Source organism: Rhincodon typus, chromosome 8 (genome assembly GCF_021869965.1).
Source record: "Rhincodon typus isolate 14 chromosome 8, sRhiTyp1.1, whole genome shotgun sequence".
Taxonomy (NCBI): domain Eukaryota; kingdom Metazoa; phylum Chordata; class Chondrichthyes; order Orectolobiformes; family Rhincodontidae; genus Rhincodon; species Rhincodon typus.
Genome location: NC_063339.1, coordinates 90,337,164 through 90,364,776, shown reverse-complemented (window position 1 = coordinate 90,364,776; position 27,613 = coordinate 90,337,164). Strand labels below are relative to the sequence as shown.

Genomic DNA, 27,613 nt, shown 5'->3' with positions numbered 1-27,613 from the left:
TCACAGTTGCCAATCTTTCGTGACCGCAGCACTGCTGACTGGTTTTCAAAAACAGGAAAGCAGCTGCGAGGAAACCTATTTTATCCCAAACGACGTTCAAGCTAACCAGCAGCAAAGAATTGCCGAAGTTGGAAATCTTAAACAAAAAAAATGCATTGATAGGCAACCACAGCAGGCCTGGCAGCATCTGTGGAGAGAAACAGAGTTAATGCTTCAGATCTACTGAGGGTTCATCAGGACCAGGTTAGTTATTCACTCCTGTATTATAATGTCAGTGAAATTATCACTTTTATCTGTCGAATCAGCATTTTTATCAAAATATCTCATTAGTTTCCAACCGTCAACTTTACAACTTTAAAAGCAAGCAAGTTCTCCATACAATGAGAACTTTTAGGGTAAAAGTTAGGCACAACATTGTGGGCCGCGGGACCTGCACTGTGCTGCACTGCTCTATGTTCTCCGTTCTAAAAGTACTTTATCGACTGTAATGCTGCTTCTGTTGCCCTGAAGTGGGGAAAGGTTCTGCTTAAATGGTTGCCTTTTCCTTTCCTTTTCTGTCAGTTAGCAGCCATGTTGAATCGCGAAATGGTTCTTTTTAGTATCTGCCTCAATATATGTCTCTATTTGCCTCACTTTGTCTCTGTGCAACCACTTCAGCCCCTTTCAAATTCTCCCACCCTCCGTCTATCCATATCTCTCATTTCTGATTTCTGCTCTTTGAAAAGTTTGAAATTCGGAGAGTGTTTGAGAGTCGAGTCGCTGAGAGCTATTGCCCTCGCCGGCTGTCGAGTCTATAACTGGGCTAATATTACTCAGAGACTGTGCCTGTCCATTGGCCTGAGGTAAGGAGACATTTCTTCCCTCAAAATATAATGAGTTGTTTGACTTCGAAATGGAATTCTTAATCCACCAGCAAAAAAAAAAGCAACGCCACTACAAGCATACGATTACAATGATGTCTCTCCTGTCGGTGGAAAGTGAATGAATGTCGACGGCAGAGAATGAGGGTTATCGGCTCGTGGTGTCTGTGTCATTTCCACAACGTTGCTCAGTCAGGCTGCAGTGTATCCTGCCTCAACCTGTTGTCCCGACGAAACTCCATGAAGGAATGCTGTGCTCCATCCCCCAATTATCGCTTGTTGGATCATAAGAAAAATTTTAAACGAGGAGCAGTAGACGTAAAGTTTAGGCATCGCTGGGATTTAAACCCAGGATCACCTATTTACTAGGCAGGCGCGTTGACCAAGTAAGCTACGGCGCCAGTTGTTTGCCCTGCACCCCATCGATACATACATTACGTTAAGCTTGCAATCAGGAACAGGTTTTCTGTACCAATTTTGCTGAGTGACAGTTTCAATGATACCCGCTTTTGCAAACACGGATAGTTCACATTTGAAGCTTCTCCTCTGAAAGTGCACAGAAAGAAACAATCTCCTCTTGCATTGGTTTAAAACTGATCATTTCACCTGTTCAAACTAAACTTGCTCCTGACCAATTGCAGGCGTGCAATTAGAAATTGCAACTTTTGAATACGGATGCCTCGGATTTGGACGTCACTCACTGGCATAAGATTTACTGCCCATTTCTAATTACCGCAGAGATAGAGGTGATGAGTTACTTCCTTGAACACTTGAACTCCTTAGCACGTAGGAACCGCGACATGTTTCCAACACCGAATGTTGAGATTCTTAGGCGTGGGTGGCTGGGGGAGGGGGTTGCAATGGTATTTTCACCATGCATCGGCTGTCATTGTCCTTCAACATGGAGGCTACATCTCACTGGTCTGCTTCTGGAAGTTTCAGGGTGTGTACTGTGTTTGTAATCAGGAATTCGTTTTCAATCAGATAATTCACAAGAAGAGAAGTCAAAACTTATTTGCTGCGTGGAAATGGTATCCAGGCCCGAGCGATGCAAACTCTGAATGTTAACCAGGGAACAACAGTGATCCCGGCAGGAACCCTTGTGACCTGATTTGTACACACAGTTGCACTTGATCTTCACGCCAGATCTATCTTGAGCAGCAAAGTTTCTCTCTCCAAGTTTCCAAACCACTCATATTATTGCCATGGGATTCAGTGTGAAGGATGCAGAGCAGTGATAATCTGATGTTGTTCAGCAGATGTACTGCAAGGAACTACAAAACAGCCTGACGCTAACAGGAGCTTGTTTGGTGGCGCTGAGGTCCGATGAAGGGGCGGCACCAATAATGGCATCGTTCAACTCGTCTGATTCCAGAGCCCTGGCTGAAAACGACAACGGTTTCTCGCTGAATTTGTTGAGGGTCTTGACTCGAAGAGACCATGACTCAAATGTGAACGTACATTTCACTGGAACGGGATATAAAATGACACAGTGACTGTGAATGAAACGTTGGCAAGTTCCAGAGGAGAAACATGTCACAGTGAAGCAGACACCTGAGGACAAATGTACTTCGTTTACCATTGAAACTCACGGCTTCACAAAGTGGAGACCATCGAAGTGAAGGAGTGACAGCGATTATCTTAGCTGGTTATTCACCTCGTGAATGTTCTTTCCGCTGACGTCCCTATTAACATCACAATTCGACAGAATGAAAAATGCAGCGACAGGTTGTGAGCCACCGGTGTAATGCATAACGCGTTTGACATTGGATTGGAAGATTGCAATATTGGATCCTCCCTCGATCGAGTGAAGTTGGCAGCTTTTCTACCCTTGCAAATTGACAGTTGCCATGAGCGAGGTTATGAAATGGACAGTGAGCTGAAATAGTCCCACAATCGTGTTGCTTACGTGTAAATTTCAATTTCCAAACCCCAGCGATCCAATCAATTCACTGTTACCTGTTTCTCTGCTGGAACTTGCAATCTTTTTAATCACCGTCACTGCGCAATGTTATGGCCCAGTACAATCAAATTTACGTTCATATTTGAGTCACGGTCTCTTCGATTCAAGGCCCTGAAAAAATTCAGTGAGAAATCTCTGGTCGTTTCTCGCCAGTGCTCTGGAATGAGACGAGTTGAACGATGCCTTAATTGGTGCCGCCCCTTCACCGGAACTCAGCGCCTCGAAACAAGCTCCTGTCAGCATCAGAGATAGTAGGAACTGCAGATACTGGAGAATCTGAGATAACAAGGTGTAGAGCTGAATGGACACAGCAGGCCAAGCAGCATCAGAGGAGCAGGAAAGCTGACGTTTCGGGCCTGGACCCTTCTTCAGAAATGGGCTTCGCAGTGGAGTTAAAATTGTTTCAGAGGTAGTAGGAACTGCAGATGCTAGAGAATGTGAGATAACAAGGTGTAGAGCTGGATGAACACAGCAGGCCAAGCTGGAAAGCTGACGTTTTGGGCCGAGACCCTTCTTCAGAAATGGGCTTTGCAGTGGAGTTAAAATTGTTTCAGAGATATTATGAACAGCAGATGCTGGAGAATCTGAGATAACAAGGTGTAGAGCTGGATGAACACAGCAGGCCAAGCAGCATCAGATGAGTAGGGAGGATGACGTTTCGGGCCTAGACCCTTCTACAGAAATACATTCAGCTGAATGCATTTCTGAAGAAGGGTCTAGACCCGAAACGTCAGCTTTGCTGCTTGTCCTGCTGTGTTCACCCAGCTCTACACCTTGTTGTCCGTGTTAACATCAGCCAGTTTTATACTTTCCTGCAGTACATCTGCTGAACAACATCAGATTGTCACAGCTCCGTTTTCTTCACATTGAATCCCATTGCGACAATATGAGTCGTTTAGAAACTTGGAGAGAGAAACTTTGCTGCTCAAGACTGCTCTGGAGTGAATAACACGCACAAGTGTGTGTATAAATCAGATCACAAGGGTGACTGCCAAGATCACTGCTCCCCGGTCAGCATCCAGAGTTTGCATCGCTCGGGCCTGGATACAATTCCCTGTCAGCAAATCAAGATTGACTTCTCTTCTTGTGAATTATCCGAATGAAAACGAATTCCTGGTTACATACAGAACACAAACACTGAATCTGCCAAAAGCAGACCAATGAGATTTTTGCCTCCATGTTGAAGGACAATGACAGGTGATGTACGGGAAAACTACCACTGCACATCCCTCTCCAAGCTCCTCATCATTCTGAGTACGAAATATGTCGCTGTTCGTTCAGTGTCGCTGGGTCTAAATCCTGGAGCTCCCTCCCTAACGGCATCACGGCTGTTCCTACGTGCTAAATAATTCAATTGTTCAATAATGTATTTCGTCACCGCCATCTCTGCAGAAATTGGGGATGGGTAGTAAATTCTACCCCATTGTGTGATGTCTGATGGGCGCCATGGCTTAGCTGATTACCTAGTTGACAGGAGATCCTCGGATCATGATCCCACCCCTGTCGACGCTTTGCATCCACCACTCCACGTGTAATCTTCCCTCAACTGCAATGATTTTGATCCAATCAGCAATGTCAATAGATCGAATCGCGCATTTCTTCTTGGAGTTTGGTCGAAACGATAGGGTGAGGCAGTATAAACTGCAGCCTTACTGGGGAATGTTGTGGTGATGGCACAGATACCACGAGCTGATCACCTTCATTCTGTGCCTTCAACATTCATTCACTTTACACCGACAGGAAAGACATCATTGCAATCGTATGATTGTGGTGGCGTTGCTTTTTCTTTGCTTCAGGATTAGGAATTCTATTTCGAAGACTAACAGCTCATCATATTTTGAGGAAAGAAATGTCTCCTTATCTCAGACCTAAGGGACAGATGCATTATCCGAATAATTCGGTCCAGTTCTAGACTCTACATTCGGCGGGGGTAAAAGCCTCTCAGCACCTCCACGGGGACGAACTGATCTGCAGCCAAAATAAATGATAGAATGAAAAGGCTGAAGCAGTGTCATTGAGAAAATATGACAATAGCTGGAACGCTTTCCCTCGTAGTCGAGTGCTTAGGATTTGGTTCTCTTACCGCTGCAGCCCAGATTCGATTCCTGGTCTGGGAACTTATTTTGTTCTTGGCAAAGTTTTCATGACCACATCACTGCTGACTAAGTTTTAGAAGCAGGAAAGGCGCTGGAAGGTAATCTATTTTATCCCAAACGATAATCAAGCGAACATGTAACAACAAACTACGGATGCTGGAAATCTGAAACCAGAAAAAAGTGAATTCATAGACAATCTCAGAAGGTTGTTGTTGTTGTTCCCAATAAAGATTGTCCCAACCATTACATTCCTTACTTGTCGTTTGTCTGGGGATAGTAACATTTCCGGAATCGTGTACAATGACATTCAAATTTGCCTGAACACTATCAATAGCTGTTCTTTCATTACCATCCCGCTCTGTGTTTTAACATCACTTAATTTGACAGTTTATCTTACTTTTCCAACTTTTTCAAACAATCCCATTCGTGATGACGACATGGAAGTGCTGGTGCTGGGCTGGTGTGGACACAATCAGAAGTCTCACGGCACCGGGTTACAGTCCAGTGGGTTTATTTAAAATGACAAGCTTTCGAGTGCTGCTCCTTCATCATGATAAATTATTACTTCATTGCAGCAGTACTTTCTACAAGAAAAGAGGACAATGAAACAGGACTGATCGATGACATCAGAGTGTAGGAATCTCTACGTTGCAGTGATCACAGTGTGATTGAGTTTCACGTTTACTTTGACGGAGGGCAGTTTGAATCTAAGACAAGCGCTTTGTACCTAAATAAAGACAATGGTACCGTTTGAAGTGAGGGATGGCTGAAATGAAGTGGAAGATTAAGTTAAGAAATTATTCAGTGCAGACGAAATAGCAGAGATTTAGGGAAATAATCCAGAATGCACCAAAAAAAAAACCTTCCACTGGTGTTTTTGTCAGTTTTCCATCGGTTTTGAAGATGAGCATGCATATTTTCAGCCTGACTCTGGTTTCACATTCCCATTCCGTCACAACACCCAGAAGGTAAGGGTCAGGTAAATGACATGCAGAAGGTGCAAAGTACCTCACGGCACATACAATGACAGATATAGTGCTAAGGAAGCATGCAACACGCTGAGATGGAGCATACTTATTAAAATGGAAGGCTTTTGTATATAATCCATATTACATAAAGACTTCACTCACATTGGAAAAAAATGAAATTCCGGCTTTGTAACTCAGATGAATAGCTGAATATTTGCCTCGATACAGCATGTCGCTGTGAGGCAATGATACACTATCTTCTGTAACAGCGTGGTCTGGTGAAAGCATGCTGCCCATCAATCGGAACTCAATACATCAGAGTTTTCCAACGTATTTACTGCTCCTGCCGTCACCTGTTACCCGATATCACCTGAGCTTCCCGCTTCCAGGAAACACTTCAATTCCACACAAACCTATCATATATTTCATATAGCTTTTGTCCCCAACTAAACTGTCACAGGTATGATGAACCGATTGGCCTTCTCTGGCTCTCCCACTGTGGCATGACCTAAATGGGCAAGTGCATTGTGTCTGATCCACAGAATACGCTGCAGTATTTCCCCACGCCGATTCAGACAGCGCCGTCCTCCCTGTGGCATGGACATGTTGTGTAATATTTTGTCGTGCAATGTGTCCCGCTGTGTCAATATCACCTTTGTCTGACTTCCCAGATGCTGCTGGTCAAACACTGATTTCACTCAGAATCACAAATTTATCACAGTGCAGATGGAGGTCATGCAGCCCACCTTAGCTCTGCCGGTTATCCACAATGAGCAAATGGGTCATTCTCTCGACTACTTCCTGTGACGCTGCAAATTGCTACTTTTAGCATAACCATCGAATTCGTTTTTCAATAGCACGATTGAACCTCACTCTTTGTCGCAATCAGTGATTACAGCGATTACAGACTCGAACCACTCCCTGTGTGAAAACATTTTACCTGATGTCACTTATGCTTTTTCAAATGACGATAAACCTCTGCCTAATCACTCTCGATCCTCCCATGCATTGGAACATTTTCTCCTAATTGATTCTGTGTAGACCGTTCATGACTTGGAAAACTTCAATCAGACCAGCTTTCAACCTTCCAGTCTATCTTCATCGCTGACATTCCACATAAGTGGCACCTTTCACTTGCACTTTTTCAGCATTGTCTACAATGACATAGCGTCTCTGCTTCCTGAGGTTTCCCGAACAAATCTTTGTGATAATCCAGATGGAGGATTTATTCAACGTCAGATTGTGTGGGTCAACTTCCTGAACCCCTTGTTTTCATTTTCAACACACGCCATGTTTGCTACAATGACACCTCTGCTGCTGAAGCTCAATCCTGTTTCAAGAAGTCTGACTTCATGATGTGCAGCTTTTTTTTCGAAAAGCTGATCAAGCGACCTGGCAAAACTAAGAGCTTGCCTGGCATTTGAATCCGGGACAAGTCACATGCTAATTGAATACAAATCCCCAAGCAAGAACCATACTTCTCGACCAACGAGACAGTAAAACCCTTGCATTTCTAGCATGGAACCAGGTGTGAAGCAGAATTCAGTTTCAAGATCATTTTCTCATTCTGTGTCACTGCTCCCGAGACAGTATTGTTAGTCCCTTGCCCTGGGACCGAGCATTCTCCACTGGTGGATTATGAAACCATTTTCTTCCACTTGCAAGCAGTGCTGGGGGAGGGAAGCACACATGCTCTCTTCTGATCTCTTAAATACTTGCTTTATTTGCATGAGCTGGAAATTAGTAACTTTGGTTGCGAACTTCCTCCAAATGTCTGTTTTCCAAGACAGAGACAAAGAAAGATGCCCAGTTGTTGGGAAAGAGAGAAATGGACACTGGAGACTCTTCCGTCAGACAAATCAACATGAGTTATATTTGTGCAACCTGTTTGGTGTTCAAGATTCGTTTTTATACAGCAATCCTGCAGAAAGACTTTTGCAATGCGGGATCAGTTTGTTTGTTGTGGCTGGGCAACAGCTAATATCTGACAGTAGCAGTCTCAGATTAAGAGAATCCGAGTGAAACTCTCACTCATGGCGTCATTCCCGAGCAGAAGGAAGCCTTTCAATTCATCGACCCCACGGCGACTCCCTGTTGCCTGTAACTCTCTGTCCTTTTTTTCAGGAACGGTGATATCCGTCCAAATAATGGTGTCTGTGTGGTGATGCTGTCTTCGATGGGCTGATCTTTGAGTTGATTTGATTCGATTTATTACTGACATGGTCCTCTTGTTATTCACAACTCCCCATAACACATGAAGGACGCTGCTGCCTGAAACAGCGTAGGGAACGATTGCAGGGCGCCCTGTGCATCGAACACACCGCATGCACTGCGTTTCAACTTCACTGGCTTTTTATGGAGGTTTCATTCAACGTCGGATGGCATGGGCAAACATAATGAGGCATGTTTTGTGTTTTGTGTTTTGCATTGCCCTGTTCGCCGCAATGGCACCTCTGTCTCATCCCTCCTTCCGGAATTCCGAACTGTTTGAACACAGCCTCTGTTTCGGCAAGTTGATCGGCGATTTGGCAAAACTGAAAACTAGCAATCAGGGCTCGTCCGGGAATTGAGCTTGGGATCTCTCGCACACCCACAATCTCCAAAGCGAGAATCATGCCCCTGGACGAACGAACCATTGCCAGAACTATCTGGCCAACTCTGAACCAGCTGGTATTTTCTCAGTGTGAAGTACATTTCACCTTGATCCTGGGATCCAAAGCGGCAAAGAATTTCAAGAACATCTTCTGATTCTGTCTCCCTGCACTCGACACAGTCCATAAAGTTCAGGCTCACTGTAAACGTGGAGAGGGGCTGTCACACTGTGGTTTCTGCACCTTCTGTTGAATAAAGATCACTGTAACTGTGTCCAATGAGAGGAAAGGAATTGCTGTTTTTTGGAGGCACTACTTTATGAAATCACTGTCACTCTGTTATAACAGAAGAGAAGCTGGAATCTCCTGATGGGTTCAATCATGAATTTGGGTGTTTACAGATTAAGTGGTAAAACATCAGGACAATGATATTAACACCGCGCTATCACCAACTGAACGAATCGGCTGACCAGAGGGAGGCAGCTGTGTTTTAACCCCATGATGAACAGTTTATGTTTTACGTCTCGCACTGGGGGAGCTGAGAATTTACCGAAACAATGCACAACACATACTTGAACCATTGTTCCCATGTAAAACTGAGAGGGAATCTTTGAGAGCAATCTAAAACAACAGGAAAGAAGACTTTGGTCAACATGCGTCATCACCAAAAACCTCCGTCGTGGTAAAGGGTTTAAGGGAACTTATTTGCATATGAACAGCGTGCGCAGGACGTGATTTAAACACACAACAGTCTGCTCTGGAAACAGATGCGCAAACTTTACACCACAAGCTCACAAGTGCACTGCTGCTGTACAGGATTAAAGGAAGTGATCGCAACATAATGATTTTAAACTATAATTGGCAAAGGAGATCAAAGGGTAGTGCTCATTCTCTGTTAAATCATCACAACGCTTCTGTCTCTCTTCATTCGTCTTCTTTCTCTCTCTGCCTGTCGATCTGTCCCTCTGTTTCCTCCATTCCGCTCTTCTCGACTTCAGTGTCCTAAATTTTCTTTCCTCCTCCTCTACCTTTTTCCCTCGTACATCATGCTCCGAATTTGCAGGACACCAGGAAGATATGTCACAGGGCGAATCCAGGACTTATTCTGGACACTTTTTCAAATGCAACGAGAGAGAAATGATCTGAGAGAGAAGAAACAACTGACGAGACTCTAAACCCTCCTTTGAATAGTCTTCAGTAAATTCAGTCGCCAAGAATAAATATTTCTCTAATTTCACGAAGAAAAACCGCCATGAATATTATTAATACAAATATAGAATCCCAAAAGTAGCTTAATTTGATGCCAGACACGGAAGTGTCTGAGATTGTAATGTAGAAATAAAAATACCTGTAGATGTAATTACATTTCATTGAATGATTCAGTACCATGTGACCCACGACTATTTCATATTCATGTTCAAGGAGTCAGCATCATCATTGCGTCACAATAGTTGAATGTCATCGCCGGCATATGACGTCATGGTGTAGCTGGAAGCCCCGGGGACAATTTATTAAAGAAACCACACTGAGGGTCAGACTTCCCTGTTTCGGGAAACATTTGGCTGGCGAACCGAAATCATTTAATGCGATACAAAATCTCCAAACTAAACAAGTTCGAGGCACCCTCCTTTCTTCTCACTTAAAGTTCAATACCCATCAAGCTAGATAATGATTACTGTGGACAGTTAATTAAAGTCTGAAGTGATCAGACACGATGTCAAAACCATTTAAATAGAACAGCCCCGCCACCCCGCTTTGAATTATAAAATCATTTTTTTATCACCCGACCAATGCCGAAAACAAACAAGTTCACATGAAATCAGAGCCCGATGACAGCAAATGTCTCCATGATGAATGCCGCACCCTTTATTTTGGAATCGTAAAACTGATAGAGGAAAATTGTCATTTTGATAGTTGCAATATGAAGTCTGAACTGGCTGACACCTGGTGTCCTGGATCTTACAGATTGTTTCACATCAGTCTCTGCATTGCATTTAGTCAGCACGTTCTTTTGTAAACCAAAAATAAACAGAAACAACTGCGGATGCTGTAAATCAGGAACAAAACAAAATTGCTGGAAAATCTCATCAGGTCTGGCAGCATCTGTGAAGGAAAAAACAGAGTTAACATTTCGGGTCCGGAACCCTTCCTCAGAACTGTTCTGAGGAAGGGCCACCGGGCCCGAAACGTTAACTCTGTTTTTACCTTCACAGATGCTGTCAGAGCTGCTGAGCTTTTCTGGACCGTTTGTTTTTGCAGTTGTTAACCAATATACCTTGTGAGTTGAAATTTTCACTGTTTCGTGGTCACTCATTTCCGACCCGATAATTAGCTGTTAGAAAATATTCTCCAGTCATTGAACATGCTGCGGATATCCAGTACATTCAGGCCCAGGAATCTTATAACAATATTCTTTCAAACTCAATATGAAAAAAAGTAATCGAACATACACCTACACATAATTTGTGAGAAATCTACGGAGCTCTAAAGACCCACTCCCCACAATGGACAGGACCAATGTCATCTACAAGATCCCCTGCAGAGACTGCGAGAAACACTACATCGGATAAACAGGAAGGAAACTAACAACGAGAATACATGAACACCAACTGGCTACAAAAAGGCACGACCGATACTCACTCATCTCAATCCACCTGGACAAGGAGAACCATGACTTCGACTGGGACAACACCAAGATCCTGGGACAGGCTAGGCAGAGACAAGAACGAGAATTCCTGGAAGCATGGCACTCCACGAAGTATGCTATTAATAAACACGTTGAACTCGACCCCAGATACATTCCACTATGGAGGAAACCCGGAAGTGAGGCAATCCATCGCAACGGACCCCAGAGTTTAAAAACCAGGCAGGAAAACACACCGACGCTTCATCAGAGGCTGCACTGAGGATGTTACCCAGCACCGTAACGAAACGTCTGTGGAATAGAAAAACAGCTCGGCGAGCCAACCAACCTCAACAAGGACATATCCATGGATGGGGATGGTGAATCTGGGACATTGTCTATAAGATATGATCCCGTGAGTTTCATATTGATTGTCATTTCACAAGAAAAACAATTGTCCTTTGCCAATTTTCCTCTTGAAAACAGAGTCTGTGACATTTATTGTGGAAACATGGAAACAGTCTGATCCCACCCCCTGCAGAGACATCTGTCTCACCGGGAAACCGCTCTCCTGAACCCCGGGCCATCTGTCTTCGAGCCTTTCCACTTTTTGTCTGTTCCCAAGTATCTGATTGCACTGCCGCAGAGATCCTGCTTGAATTCCTGATCTTTTCAAAGAATCCTGATTATTTCAACGTCTTAGATCAGGTAATGACACCGAGAACATCAGAGTCAATGCTCCAGCGTCATAAAGATGGGGAAGATGTCTTGACTGGCTCTGCTCATTCAGACGTTTCCTCCTTCACTCTTCCCCGAGTCTGGTTCACAAAGAGCTTTGAAATATTCCCGAAGCTGGAGACTGGGTTTTCTATGTCGTTTCCTTCCCATATTTCGCCTCCCAACTAACAAATTTCGCGTTTTTTTTCATGTTGTGGGTGGGGTTGGGCAGTTTGATTGAGCTGATAGTGAGAAATTCTTTCCACTGACCAGGGTGAGTAACAGTTCGATTCCGTCTTCTCCGAATGTGAGATTTTCACTGTAACGACGCTTTGGGATCTCAGACAGTCTGAGATTTCATAATGAATCACGTTCACACACTCCCAAAGATTTTCGCGAAAAGACGTCAAACACCAAAGAGAGGACACAGCTACACATAACAAGGGCTCAAGCAGGGTTGGAACGCGGGACCTCTCACAGCCTCATCAACGACCCTCACACCTCTACACCAACGAACAGTTTCATCACGCATCAGCCTTCTGTTGCAATCTAATTGACCCTCATACAGTGATCTTTGGATGTTGGAGACCGGTTTCAAGTTCTATATGCTCCAGAGGTGTGTCATAACACCTTTGAACAGGCTGGTTACTTTTGTAAAATCTCAGTTCGGGCAGTGAAAACAACAATGAACAGTTTTTTTCCCATTCTGCCCCTGCTTCCGGGCTGCTGCTATTTGCTCCTTTCCCCGAGCACTGGGCTGTCTTCAATGGCAGATGGATCAAACCATTTCCGTCCACGGGCAGGCAGTACTTGGGGATGGTATCGTTTTGCAGCTCCTTCTTGAACACTGGAAGGGTGAAGAAGCAGAAGAGGCAGAATCAGACGTCAGGAAATTATAGACGACGATTGGGAACTTTTATCAAATGACATTAATCAGAGACAGAGAGAAGGATGCAGGGTTGCTAGAAATGAGAGATGTCGAAACTGGAGACTATTCCCTTTAGAAATTTATACGGGATCTTTCTGTGCAGCCTGTTTGTTTTTCACGATTCGACTTCACACAGCAATCTTGCAGAAAGTCTTTTGCAATGCGGACGTCGGTTTCTTTGTAACGACGGGGCAGGGATTAATATCTGACACCAACAGTCCCAGATTAAGAGAAGCCAAGTGAAACACTCACTCACCCAGAGTCATCCCCAACGTCCCTGAGCTGCGGAGCTGCAGACAGTTCAATGTGGAAGGGAGGGTTAAAAATGAGCCATTGTTTCTCACTAGTCTGCTCTGTCACAGAGGCAGTGAACAATGTCAGAAGTCATATGACACTCGGTTTTCGTCCAACAGGTTTATGTGAAATCACACGCTTTCTCAGCGCTGCTCTTCCATCAGGTGAAGTGACACTTTTCACCGGCATCTCCACATCACAGAGACGGGGAAAGTGACGTCATAAACCCATGGCGTCATTCCTGTGCAGGAAGAAGCCGTTCAGCCCATCGAGTCCACGGCAACTCTCTATCACCCGTATCTCTCTGTGGTCATTCATAATCGGTAATATCTGTGCTAATAATGGTGAACTGTATCTGTGTCGTGATGCTGTCTCCGACGCTGTTGTCATCCATGACATTTTATTTCACCTGAAGGACGCTACTTTCTGAAACAGCGTGGGGAATTACTGCAGGGCGTCCTGCGCATGCAAAGCACTGCAACTGATGTTTCTCAAATTCAACACTTTGTTCCTGTGATCTCAGAGAACAGTTTTAACAAATAAGACCATCGCAGACCGACAAAGAACAGGAGAAGACCATTCAGACCTTCAGACGCGTGTCACCTCACTTGTGTAAATTTGGCCCATGTATCAATATGAGATATTTATTTCAGATGCACGAACTTAAGGGAAGCAGATCAAAACACATCAAAATGATGAGATCTGATTTCAATGAGATCGAGATCAGTCTGCGATCCCAGAGTGTCTTTGCAGTGATCATATCATACACGGGGAAGAAGGAAGCAAGTTTTAAACATACCCTGCCCGTAGTCACCAGACATCATCACTGGTCGTAAAAAGTCTTCAATAAATGCAACTATCTTTATCTTTAACGTTCTCAAATTCCATTTCCCTGTTTACTGATCCTGATCTGTGGAAGCAATTTCTCACTGTCTGGCGCCATGAAATCTCTATTTAACCTTCTTTGCTCGAAACAGAACAATCCCGGCCTTTGGAATATCTCCACAAATCTGAATGCCCTCACCCCGGATATGATGAAATCTGAAGACTGCGATGAGATTTTGGGAACAAAATTGGTAAGTGGAAACATGGAAAGAAAACAAGACAAAAACCCAATCTCCAGCTTCGCGAATCTTGCAAAACCTTTTGTGATCCAACTGGAAACAAATGGTATAATAATCCGTCAATGGAGCGAACCTGCTCCCAAGAGAAGGGGCAAACAGCCCCGCCCCGGGAGCAGGGAGACAGATTGAGAAGGATATATTCTTGAAAATCTATGTTGCTTCGAATTCCCGGAACAACGTGGAATGCACTTCACTCTGACCGGGATGCACCCTTAGGCAGATGGCTCGTTGGTCTCGGGGTACGATTCTCGCTTAGAGTCTTATCTGATGCTCATGTGCGAGAGGCCCTGGGTGCAAATCGCGGACGAGCTCGGAGCACTTATCTTCACTTTTACTAAAATGTCTGATCAGCTTTCTGAAAAATTGGAGTGAACACAACTGCAGAAAAAAACATTTGTGAAAACGAGTGTTTCAGGATGTTCGCTACACAATCTTCTCTGAAAGAATCCGCAGAACGCAAGAACTGCAGATGCTGGAGACAGAAACATGACAGTGTGGAGGTGGAGGAACACAAGAGGTCACAGGCAGCATCGAAGAAGTAGGAGAGTCGACGTTTTGGGCCACGACCATTCATTAGAATGATTTCTCCAGCTGTATTATTGGTCGATTATGTATTTGTGAAAGTTCAGGAAGTTAGGACGGAAAGTGGTTCGGGACAGCGCTGAACAGGTTCACGTGAATGGTGACATGTGTGAAGAATGTCAGCAATAAAGATAGATTTGGAAGTTGAGACAGGAAACTGGTCTGATTGAAGCTTTCCAAGTCGTGAGGGGTACAAACAGAGGAAATAAGGGGGTGAAAATGCTCCCACACCTGACAAGATCAAGAACGATGAGGCAGCGTTTTAAAGTCATGAGAAAAAGAAGTAAGAATCACATGATGAAGAACGTTTTTTCATACAACGACAAAGTGGATCTGTAAATCACTGTCTGACTGCGACAAAGAGGCAGATTCATGTTACACAAAACGGAATTCGATGGTTCTGTTAAAAGTCACAAAATGCAGAGTTACAGGGAGAAGGCAAGAGAATGATATTAAAACAGACACTCATGGACTTATTGAGGAAACACGGTGCACCCACAGCTGAGGTGAACTACATGGCCTCCGTCTGTGTTTTGACAAGTTTTGTGATTCTGAGTGGAATCGCAGCTCGACCAACAGAATGTGGGAACTCAGACAAAGGTAATATTTACACAAGCGCGACACGTCTAAGCAACAGAATATCACATAACAACAGTGAAGAACTTTTGACATCATTCTTTAAGGTACATGCCACACACCAGTTGAAAAGCTGAATACTTGTAGAAAAAGTCGCACGCTAGAAATACAGAGTGGCTCAGCGGGAATGTGTTCGACCCATACTTCGGAGATTGAAAATTCAAGACTGTTATCTGCCATTTGCTACAGGCGCGTGTGGTTCTGTTACACACCCGATGCAATGATCAGTTTTCCGCTTCATGTGTCTGAAATAAATTTCTCATATTAATACACTGTCCAACCTTACACAGGGGAGGTGACATGATTGTGAAGGTCTTCTCCTGTTCTATGTTGTCTGCTCTGAACTGAATTGTAAAACCCCTTATCTGAGACGGGAAAGAACTGGGGAAGTTTAAACACATCAGCTGCAGTTTTTTTTTTTCCGTGCCTGGTCGTAATTCCCCACGCCGTTTCAGATGTGAATGATAAGAGGATCAGCATGTCGGAGACAGCATCACGGCACAGACACCACTATTAGGGAGATATGTCACCAATTATGAAAAACGTCGAAGAAATTCAAGCGACAGAGAGTCGCCGTGGACTCGATGGGCTGAATGGCTTCTTTCTGCACGAGAATGACGCCATTTGGTTTTTGACGTCACTCTCCCTGTGTCTGTGATGGAGCGTCTGAGAGAAAAACGATGGCTCATTTTTAACCCTCCCTTCCACTTTGTACTGCCTGCTGCCCCGCAACTCAGAGCCATTGGGGGCGTCTCTCAGAGAGTGAGCGTTTTACTTGGATTGTCTTAATCAGGGACAGTTGGTGACAGAAATTAACTCCTACTCTGGAGGCAGCAAAGAAACTGATGCCTGCGTTGCAAAACTTTTCTGCAGCATTGCAGACCGAAGAAGAATTCTTAACATCAAACAGGCTGCACAAAAACAAATTCATATTAATTTACCAGAGGGAAGAGTCTCATGAGGCGATTTCTTTCCCGCCAGCTCATCATCTTTCTATCTCTCGGATAACAGGCATTTGAAGAAAGTTCATAAAGTTGTACATTTCCTGTGCATGCTTGTAACTGACACCTCCCACCCGAAATGATTGAGAGGGAGCAATAGAGAGAATGGGCTGTGCCCTCTCCCAGTACTGCCAGCAAGGAGAAAAACAATGGTTTAATATTCCGCCAAATGAGAGAGCCCGGTCCCAGGTGAATGGACAAACAGCACAGTCCAGGTACCAGGGAGACGAAATGAGAAAATAATGCTCTGGAAACTGTCTGCTGCTTGGAATCCCTGGAGAAATGCGGGATGTACTTCACGCTCAGCGAGTCTCAGCTGGTCCAAGAGTTGCCTGTCTGACCTGGTGATGCCTCGTTGTCTCAAGGGTTATGACCTTGGTTTGGATCTTGCACTGTGTAGCATGTAAGATGTCTTGGTTTCAAGTCCTCATGTCTTGTCTTTAGTTTCGCCAAAATGTCCAATGAATTTTTGTCAAAAAGCAGTTTAATTTAAAGACATTAAGCTGCCTGATTTTGGGATGGGGCAAAGGTATCTTTGCAGTGAACACTGCAAAGGGATACACTTGTTCAAAGGGAGAATGAGAGTTTCAGGATGTTTGCGCAGGTTATTCGACTTTGAATGATTTCTTCAGCTGCAGTATTGCTCAATTGTGCACGTGAAACTTCAGAAATCAGGGATGTGAAGTGATTGGAGAAAGCGCTGAACAGGTTCATGAGAATTGCAGACAAAGAGGATGCTGGAAGAACACAGCAGGCCAGAAAGCATCAGGAGAATTGTTTCTCGAGGCATTGAAGTTGTTGGCAGTGTGGAGCATCGAAGGTAGTTCCTAATCGTGAAGGTTTAAAATGTACCTGTACGTTAACAATGAAGATGGAATAGAAAGTTAAGACAGTTGTCCTTGGGGAAACAAAGGCTGAAAGCTGGTCTGATTGAAGCTTCCCAAGTCACAAGGGGTCTAGTCAGAGGAAATAAGGGCGTAAAAATGCTCCCACGCCTAAATGATCGAGAACGATTAGGCGGAGATTTAAAGCCATTATTAAAAGAAGTAAAAATGACATGAGGAAGAACGTTTTCACACAAGGAATGGGGTTAGGGTTGGTAAATCACTGTATGACAGTGCCGCAGAGGCAGATTCAATCGACAGAAAATGGAATTCAGTGTTATGTTAAAAGTAACAAAATGCAGAGTTACATTGAGAAGGCTAAAGAATGATATTAAAAGAGACAATCATTTGCTTATTGTGGAGACGTGGCACCGCTAAGGTATCGTGTATGGCCTCCGTCTGAGCTGTGACAAGTTTTGTGATTCTGATTGAAATCATAGATCCACCAACAGAATGTGGGAACTTAGAAAAGTTGAGATTTACTCAGATGTGTCACGTCCATGCAACTGATCAACAGTGAAGACATTTTGACATCATGCTCGAATGTCCATTCTGCACTGGAGATGAAAAGCTGGATACTTGCCTGAGAAAAGTGTGCTGCAATGTAGCAGAGTGGCGCAGCGGGAGCTTGCTGGGCCATAACCCACAGATCAATCGATCGAAACCATTTTGCACTATTTACAATGAGTGAGCATTGTGCTTTGTAGTGGCATTAAACCATACATTTTCGACAGCTTTTTGAATGTCTCATATTGATTCACTGATTAAGTTTACACAGGTGAGGTGATGCACTTGTGAAGGTCTGAATAGTCTTCTCTTGTTCTCCGTCGGTCTGCTCCGAACTGAATCGTAAAACTTCCCCTCTGAGATGGGAATAAACGGGTGAAGCAGAAAAAACATTACTCGCAGTTTTTAATCCATGCCTGGCAGTCAGCCCCCACGCTGTTTCAGACGTGAATGACAAAAGGAGTAGGATGTCCGAGACTGCGTCATGACACAGATACAGTTCACCCTTGTGAGGCACAAATATCAACGATTGTGAATAACCACAGAAAAACGCATGAGGCAGAGAGTCACTGTTGGCTCGATGGGCTGAACGGCTTCTTTCTCCCCGGGAATGGCGCCATGGGTTTATGACGTCACTCTCCCTGTCTCTGTGATGGAGCGGGTGAGGGAGAAACAATGGCTCATTATTAACCCTCCCTTCCACGTTGTACTGTCTGCAGCCCCGCAACTCAGGGCCGTTGGCGATGATTCTCAGTGCATGAGTGTTTCACTTGGATTCACTTAATATGGGACTGTTGGCGTCAGATATTAATTCTTGCTGTGGTAGCCACAAAAATAAACGGACGCCCTGTGTGCAGACAAATTCTGAACACCAACAGGCTGCACAGAAAGATCCCATTTTAAATTGCTGAAGCAACTGATCTCTAGTTACGACTTCTCTCATTCCCAGCAGCTCTCCATCCTTCTCTCTGTCCCTGAGAAATGTCATTTGACGAAAGTTCCAAATCGCCGTTTACAATTTGCTGCAGACGGCTGATTCCACCCTTTCTGTTCCTTCCCTCTTCCAGTGTTTGAGAGAGAGCGACAAATCGTATACCATCCCCCAGCAATGCCTGTCCGTGGAGGGAAATGATTTAACGCATCTTCCAATGGAGAGAGCTCTGTTCCACGGGAAGGGACAAAGAGTACCGTCCAAGGAATAAGGAGACAGAACGAGCAGTGGATGTTCATTGCTGCTTTCACTGCTCAAAACAACCGGAAATCGTTTTTCTTTTGTTTAATCAACCCGTTCAGAGATGTTATTACACACCTCTGGAGCAGATACAACTGAACTCTGGTCTCCTCCATCCGAGGCAGGGACTCTATCACTGCCTGCGTGGCTCCTGATTTATTCTGGCTTCACCAGACTGGGCCTTTGGTCTCGTGGTCTGATTCTTGCTTCAGGTAGATGATGGGACTGTGAGAAGTTATAGGTTTCAGTCATGCATGAGACCTTATTGCCTTAGATATGTTCTCTTTTAAATGTTTGGGAGAACATGGAGGTGGTTTATGAAATCGATTTCGGTCTATGACTCCCAAAGGGTCTTTGCTGTGAATATATCGCATCCCTCCACTTCATCTGATGAAGGTGCTACTCTCTGAAAGCTTGTGATTTCAGATAAACCTGTTGTGCTACAAACTGATGTGACGTGATTTCTGATTTTATGTCACATTCAGAAGAAAAGAAATCATGTTTTATACAATGTCTGCCCATGGTAAACTGTCTTCCTCACTGGTGTTGACAAGAGCGACATAAATGCAAAAATATGTCTCCTTTAAATGTCCTTAAATCCACGTACTCTGTTTACTGACCCTAGTCCGTGGAAAGAATTTCAAACTATCAGCTTAACCAAACTGCTCAACCTCTCATCCAACATATTAAATAGCGCCAAAATTGTCAATTGGCAGGTGGAAACATGGAAACGAAACAGATCATCCAGTTTCCAGGTTTGTAAATCTTTCAAAATACTTTGTGATCCAGACTCAGGGCAGAGTGAGCGGTGAACTTCCTGATGGAGCAGAGCTAGTTAAGACACCTTTCCCTTCGTTAAGACGCTGGGACAGTGACTCTGATAGTCACAATGTCAATACCTGAGCTCAGATATTGAAATAAACAGAGTTCAAAGTAAAAAAAAAATTCAGGAATTCAAATAGAATCTCGGTTCTGGCACAATAAGATACTTGGGAAGAGACACGAAGCGGAAAGGCTCGAAGGGAGATGGCCTTGTGTTCAGGGAAGCTGGATCCTGGTGACACGGACGTTTCTGTAATGGGTGGGATTTAACTGTTTCCATGTTTCCACAACGAATGTCCCAGACTTCATTTTGGAAAATTAAACCGGCAATGGACTATTGCTGTTCTGGTCAAATCACGATCTCAATCTGAAATTTCATTGCCTATCCCAAATTACCCCACAGATGGAGGTGATGGGTCATGTTCTTTATCTCCTTTATAGCCGTTATGCCATTAGGGAAGGAATTCCAAGATTTAGAACCAGCAACACTGAAGGAACACTGATGTATTTCCAACTCAGAATCGTGAGTGTCTTGGAGCGGGATATGTGGGTGATGGTTTTCCTGTGTATCTGTTGTCATTGTCCTTCCAGTTGGAAGCAATCTCTCACCAGGCTGATTCTGTTTGATTCAAGGTGTGTGTTCTCTTTGTAACCAGGAATTCGTTTTCATTTGGATAATTTATACAAGGGAAAGAATTTTTCACTTCCTGCCTGGGAATTGTATCCAGGGCTGGGCGATTCAAGCTCTGAATCCTAACCACTTGAACAACCAGATATGCTGACAGTAACCCTTGCGACCTGACTTGTACATGCTCTTGTGTCATTTCTTCCTATCAGAACCAACTTCACCAGAAATATTTGGCACTCTAAGCTTCAAAATGGTTCATATTGTCGCTGGGTTTCAATGTGGAGAAAACAGAGCTGTGATAATCTGGTGAAGAAGGTAGAAAACAGGATGATGTTAACAGGGGCTTGTTTGGAGGCACTGAGCTATCGTGAAAGGGGTGGCACCAATAACGGTGTCGTTCAACTCGTCTGATTCCAGGTGCCAGGCTTGAAATGACCAGAATCTTCTCGCTGAATTTGTTCAGGTGTTGAATCGAAAAAAATCCATAACTCGAAGCTTGAAAGCACATTCGAGTGAGTCATAAAATACCGGAGGGGCTGTGAATAAAACAATGGGAAGTTCCAGCCGAGAGAAAGGGCGGGGGGGCGGGGGGGTGAAGCCATTGAATTTCACTACCTCACAAAGTGGGAACAATAGCAGTGACGGTGATAATCATTGCTGATGGCTCACCTTGTGAATGCTGCCATTGCTGGTCATGTCCCTGTCAACACCACAACTCTCGAGCAGGTAGACGTCAGCTATACAGAGGGCCAGTGTGCAATGGATAACGCGCCTGATTACGGATCAGGAGATTGTAGAGTGGATTCTCACCTGGCTCAAGCGCAATTCGCAATTTCTTCACACTTCTAAACTCTTCTTTCTCGCTGCCCTGAAGCCTAGATGAGGTTTTAGTCTGAGCTGCAGGAAATGTAATCGTTTCACTGTCTCACGCCAGTAAATATCACCGAGAACACGCGAGTCCATGTCTCAGCCTCATCAGAGGAGGGGAAGATGAAATAGCACTAATAAGCTTCTCATGGGCACCATTAAATTGATCCATTCACTGCGGCTCATGGGAATGGAAAATAAATAAAACAAATCACCTGGTCTCAGCTTTGAGAATCTTTAGAATGGGAATCAGAGGAGAATCAGCTGTCCGACTGAGCAGAGACAGTCAAGAAACCTTACCCTTCTTTAAGAGGCTGGGACATTGACTTTGCTGTTCTTGGGGACATTCACCGATCCAAGACATTGAAAGGATTCTTGTCAGAGCTGCTCTGCTTTTGCTGTTGTCACTATCAGGACAATAAATCCTGATTTGATGGACGTGGACAGTAAAATTGCTGAATCCTAAACAATAGACCACCAGGGATGAGGACAGAAGTACTTGTATAATTCCTTACTGACACAGCTTCTGGCTTTTTGTTTTTAACTGGACGTGAGTTTCTCCTCCAAAATGATCGAATCATCGAGTTTTCCAGCACGGAAAGAGGCCCATCATCCCAGTTTCCAGGGCTTGGCCTGTAGCCTTGTGTGCTCTGACATTTCAAGTAGTCATCTCAATGATATTTTCACAGAAACGTTTTAATCTCAATTAACAAAACAAATGGGACGAAAGTTTGAGATGGGAAAACTGTTTTCTGTCCCCTCGGGGAACTCAACTTCACCCACAGAAGGAAACAAACAGGGACACATTCCGCCAAGAGTCACAGAGGCCCCTGGAAAGACCAAACCCCGGAAACTAGAAACTCACCCGCTTGGCTTATATTATGCCATTTCAGACTTCAAAACTAGAGTCAGGCTGCAGCAAATAGAGGAGGCACTAGGCCACTTCTCCTCCCCTGTCACTCTTCCTACCAAACGTTAATCACGTCAGCTGCTTTTTTCCTCTACCGAATGGTCTTCCTCAAGGTCCTGGAAAGACCAACAGGAATGTGGCGTTTGAAACACATTTCTTGTCTGTACAGGAAATGATATTGTCATGATTTCACAGGATATCTTAAGTACTCCCTCCGATCGTGGAAGCAGCAGGTGTGCCAAACTTGCTAAAAGCCCCAGTGAGACTTGAACTCACAAGCACTCCTTAATAAGCACCGTGCTCTAACCACTGATCTATGGAGCTAGCACAGAGCCTGCTTGTTTAGGGTCTCATGTATTTGAACTACAATGTAATAGATAATTGGATAGCCTGTATGTTGTAAATCAAGACATAATAAAACTGAGACAAGGCTGAGGGTATCACGTGCAGAAGGATGGGAGAATGCAAGGCCGAATCAGACAGTGTCCAGGGTGATATAAACAGAGATATTTCCTCAGAGCGGAAAGGAAGGGTCACTGGACCCGAAAAATTAACCCTGATTTTTTGCTTCACAGATGCCACCAGACCTGCTGTACTTTTCCAGCAACTTCTATTTTTATTTCCGATTTACAGTATCCGCAGTTCTATCGGTTTTTAACCGGAGATTTTCACTGGTAGTCCAGAAATTAGGCTTCGGTGCCTTCCCTGCCACAGTCTGCTAATGGTCAACTTTTACAGTAATAAACATGAAATATTGACTGATCTTTAGAAACAGAATTATGTCGTGGACTGCATGTTACAGTTCCACATCAGCAATGTCAGCTGCAATTGTCTGACGTGCAATCGGTTTAAAACAAGAACAGCGGGAAGGTCAGGAAAACTGAAGGGCGACGGTGGTTCGTGAGAACTGCCTGTAGGCCTCGTGGAGCCAGGCTCAATGTGAGTGCTCAAGACTGGTTTTCCCTGTTTCCCCTGGTATACAGATCACTCCGGATCAATCACACAATGACACTCATTTGTGTGTAGTCCTTTCCACATCTCACTCGGTTCAGTGCTCAAGGGGATTGGGAGCCACGTCTGTTTAACGTGGCAACTGACTCAGTTTAGTTTTGGAGCCTGATATTAAGACGATAATTTTTAGAAGCAGAAAGCTTGAATAAACGCGATTCTCTTGTTATTCATAACTCCCCATGTCAACGGGAGGACGCTGCTGTCTGAAACTTGGTGGGGAATTACTGCAGGGCGGCCTGAGCATCAAACAACTGCAACTCCTGTGTTTCAACCTTACCAACTTTTCATGGAAGATTCATTTAATGTCGGATTGCGTGCGCAAACTTACTCAGACGCGTGTTTTCTGTTTAAATAAGTGTTTCCCTTTGCCGAGTTTGTTGCAATGGCTTTTCTGCTCTATCCCCCCTACTTCAGCAAGTCTGAAACTCATTGAACACGGCTTTTTTCCGTGGCGAATCGGCAAAACAAAGACAAGTAATCAAGGCTCGTCAGGGATTAAAACCCGGGATCTCTGGCATATGTTTGTTACACCAGCCCCAAAGCGAGAATCATACTCCTAGACCAAAGAGTCATTTTAACAAAACCAGGAGCAGCCCTGGGTAAGCTTGGACTCACTCAGAGCGAAGTACATTCCACATTGCTCCTGGGTTTTAATCCAACAAAGAATTTCAAGAATATCTTCATTCTGACACTCTGCTCTCAACACAGTTTATAAAATTCAGGCTCACCGTTAATGTGAAGAGAGGTTGTGGGACTGTGGTTTCCGCTCTTGCTGTTGGATGGAGATCACTGTTCCTGTGTCCAGTAAGAGGAAAGGAATTGCTGTTGATTGGAAGCATCTTTTTCTGAATTCACTGTCACTCTGCTACAACAGGAGGAGCTGGAAAATCCTGATGAATTGCAAATTACAATGTGGTGTCTATAGATTAACTAACAAAAAAATTATAATGTTGTTAACACCGCACTGTCACCAAGTGGACGAAGCATCTGCCCTGAGGGACGCAGCTGTGTGTGTAAACCGCATGATGAACAGTTTGTGTTTTACTTTTCACATGAGGGGAAATGAGAATTTACCCAAAGAACGGCACAATGCAGCCGTGAAACATTATTCCCATGGAAAATTTGGAAAACGATCATCAACAAGTTTGAGATCAATATACTCCATCGCCAAAAGCCTCCACCCTAACATGTATTCCAGGGAAGCTGGCCTGCAAATGTGCAGCGTAAGATTAACGTGATTCGGGCACGGAGCCCTGCCACCTAACGTCAAACGTGCAGACCATCCGCCACCAACTCTCACATGCTGTGAGTTTACAGTCTCGCCTTCACATTGTGCTACCATCCATTGTGTTACATGGCACTATCACCGTGATAAATGGGGCAGACTGCGAACAGATCTAGAATTCAGGTGTGGGCATCCATGAGGAGCTGTGGACGTTCAGAAGCAGCAGAATGGGACAGAAATTATATCCTGGTCACTTCCTGCCGTTACTGTTATGGACAGATGTGCCTGCTGTGGATGGATTGGTAAGGATGAGGTGAAGCATGTTTTCACTCTTCTTGGTTCTCTCACCACCTGCATACCCAGTCGAACAGCTATGTCCTTTAGGACTCGACCAGCTGCTGTTGAGCCACTCTGGAAAATGGGCATTGAAATCGTTAATACAGTGTTCATTCTGCGCTCTTACCAGCCTCAGAGTTCCGCAAAAGTGCTGCTCAACGTGAAGGATTACTGATTCATCAGCCGAGGGAGAACGGTACGCGGCAATCAGCAGGATGCTTCCTTGTCCATGTTTAACCCGATGCCTTGAGACTTAATGGGATCGTGACTTCACGTTGAGAACTCCAAGTCAACTTCCCCCCGACTGTGTCACAATGTGCCGCCACTTGTGTTGGGTCTGTGATGAATGTGGAATCGGACATAGCCAGGGATGGTGATGGTGAATCTGCAACATTGTAAGATATGATTCTGTGATTTCAGATTGACTGTAATTTTACAATCATGGCGACTGTCCTTTGCTCGTTTTCCTCTCACAAAACGAAGTCTGTGACATTCAATGTGAAGACACGGAAACTATCTGATCTCACACCCCTGCAGAGACATCCGTGTCACTGTGATCCAGGTCTCCTGAACACCAGGCCATCTCCTTCTGAGGCTTTTCACTTGTCTGTTCCCAAATATCCGTTTGAGCTGCAGCAGAGAATTCGTTTGAGTTCCTGATAATTTCCAAGAATCCTGATTATGTCAATGCCTCAGATCAGGCAATGACACCGAGAACATCAGAGTCAATGACCCAGCGTCGTAAAGGAGGGAAAAGAGCCTTGACTGGCTCGGCTCAATCAAGCCATTCACACTTCACTCTCCCATGAGTCTGCTTCACAAAGAGCTTTGAAAGAATCTCGAAGCTGGAGACTGGGTTTTCTGTTTTGTTTCCTTTCCAAGTTTCCAACTACCAACAAAACATTTTGGCGCTGTTTATAATGTTGGAGATGGGCAGCGGTGGGCTTGAACAGTTTGCTTGAGCTGATAGTGAGAAATTCTTTCCACTGGCAAAAGTGAGTAAACAGAGCACTTGGATTTAAGGGAGAAATATTAGTATTCAGATGGCGCTTTCCCGAAGCACAGATGAAGACAGTTTTTTCCAGGGGCAGGCGCTCTTTAAAACTTCATTCTTTGTTTGCTGAAGACGCATATAAGCTGCAAAGACCCTTTGAGATGTTAGACTGATATCGATTCATAACGAACCACTTCCATAGGTACTTGAAGATTTTCTTCAGGGTATATCAACTGGAGAGTAAAAGACACGGTGTGATATAATAAGGGCTTGTGTGAAATCTGAACCGAGGGCTTCTCGCAGTTTTGATAACAACCGACAGCGCGAAACATACCTCAACACCAACGAATCAGCCGCTGCCTTAGGTTTTGAAAGCAAACTAAGTGATACTTTTACAGCGATATTGTCCATATTTCGAATGTCAGAGACGCGGGTTCAACTTCCATCTGCTCCAGAGGTGTGCACTAACATCTGTGAACAAACTGATTACATTTAAAAAAAAAAACAGTTGCTTCGGTAAGTGAAAACAGCAACGAACAGCTTCTTCCCATTCGGTCTCCATGTTTCCGGGAAGCTGTTCTCAGCTCCATTCCCCTTAGGACTGGGCTCTCTTCATTTGCAGATAGATTAAACCATTTGCCTCCACGGGCTGACACTGCTGGGGGATTGTTTCCGCTCTGCAGCTCCCTCTCAAACACTGGAAGGGGAAAGGAACAGAAGAGGCAGAGATAACAAGGTGTAGAGCTGGATGAACACAGCAGGCCAAGCAGCATCAGAGGAGCAGAAAAGTTGATGTTTCGGGTCTGGACCCTTCTTCAGAAATAGAAGAGGCAGAACCACATTTGTGTAGGAAATTAAACGACGATTGGGGACTTTCATCAAATGACATTTATCGGTGACGGCAAGAAGAATGAAAAACTGCTGGAAAAGAGAGAAGTCGAAACTATTACCCTTAACGTAATATTGTCATCTTTTTGTGCAGCCTGTTTGGTGTTCAGGATTCACATAGAAATCTTACAGAAAGACGTGCAAGGCGGACGTCAGTTTCTTTGCTGTGACTGGGCAGGAGTTAATATCTGACAGCAACTGTCCCAGATTAGAAGAATCCGAGTGAAACATTCACTCACTGACAGTCATCTCCTGTGGCCCTGAGCTGCGGGCTGCACACAGTTCAACGCGGAAGGGTTGGGGGTGGGGGAATCTTTAAAACGAGCCATTGTTTTTCACTCGTTCTGTCACAGAAAACGTGAACAAAGACAGAAGTCACATGATACCAGTTTATAGTCCAACAGGTTTATGAGAAATCACACGCTTGCAAAGCGCTGCTCCTCCATCAGGTGAAGTGACACTTTTCACCGGCATCTCCCTGTCACAGAGACAGGGAGAGTGACGTCATAAACCCATGGCGTCATTCCCATGCAGGAAGATATCTTTCAGCCCATCGAGTCCACGGGGACTGTCTGTCGCTTGTATCTCTCTGAGATACTTACAATCGTTGACAACTGTCTGAATAATGCTGAACTGCGCCTGTGCCGTGATGCTGTCCCCGACACACTGACCTCTTGTCGTTCGTGACTTCTCATTTCACCGGGAGGACGCTGCTGTCCGTGACAGCGTAGGCAATTCCTGCCGGGCGTCCTGCGCATGGAACACACTGCAGCTGATGTTTATCATAATGAGACAATTATTTCTGACACATGGAGTTACGGGAAGTTGATCAAAATGCAGCGTACTGCAGCTCTGTGCCAGAAGGACACTGGCAGCGATCAATACTTGCACGCTGCATTATGGAGCTCCTAAAATTCACAGAGTGGT

General features: G+C 44.5%; 1 protein-coding gene across 1 annotated transcript in view; it reads left to right on the top strand.

Annotated features, from left to right (window-relative positions):
* Positions 1-2,607: 2,607 nt before the first annotated feature.
* LOC125483813 (probable G-protein coupled receptor 139) overlaps positions 2,608-27,613 on the top strand; it is a 140,698-nt gene continuing 115,692 nt past the window's right edge. Inside the window, 1 exon segment of the mRNA XM_048600508.1 lies at positions 2,608-2,734. Within this exon segment, the coding sequence (XP_048456465.1) occupies positions 2,608-2,734 (127 nt within the window).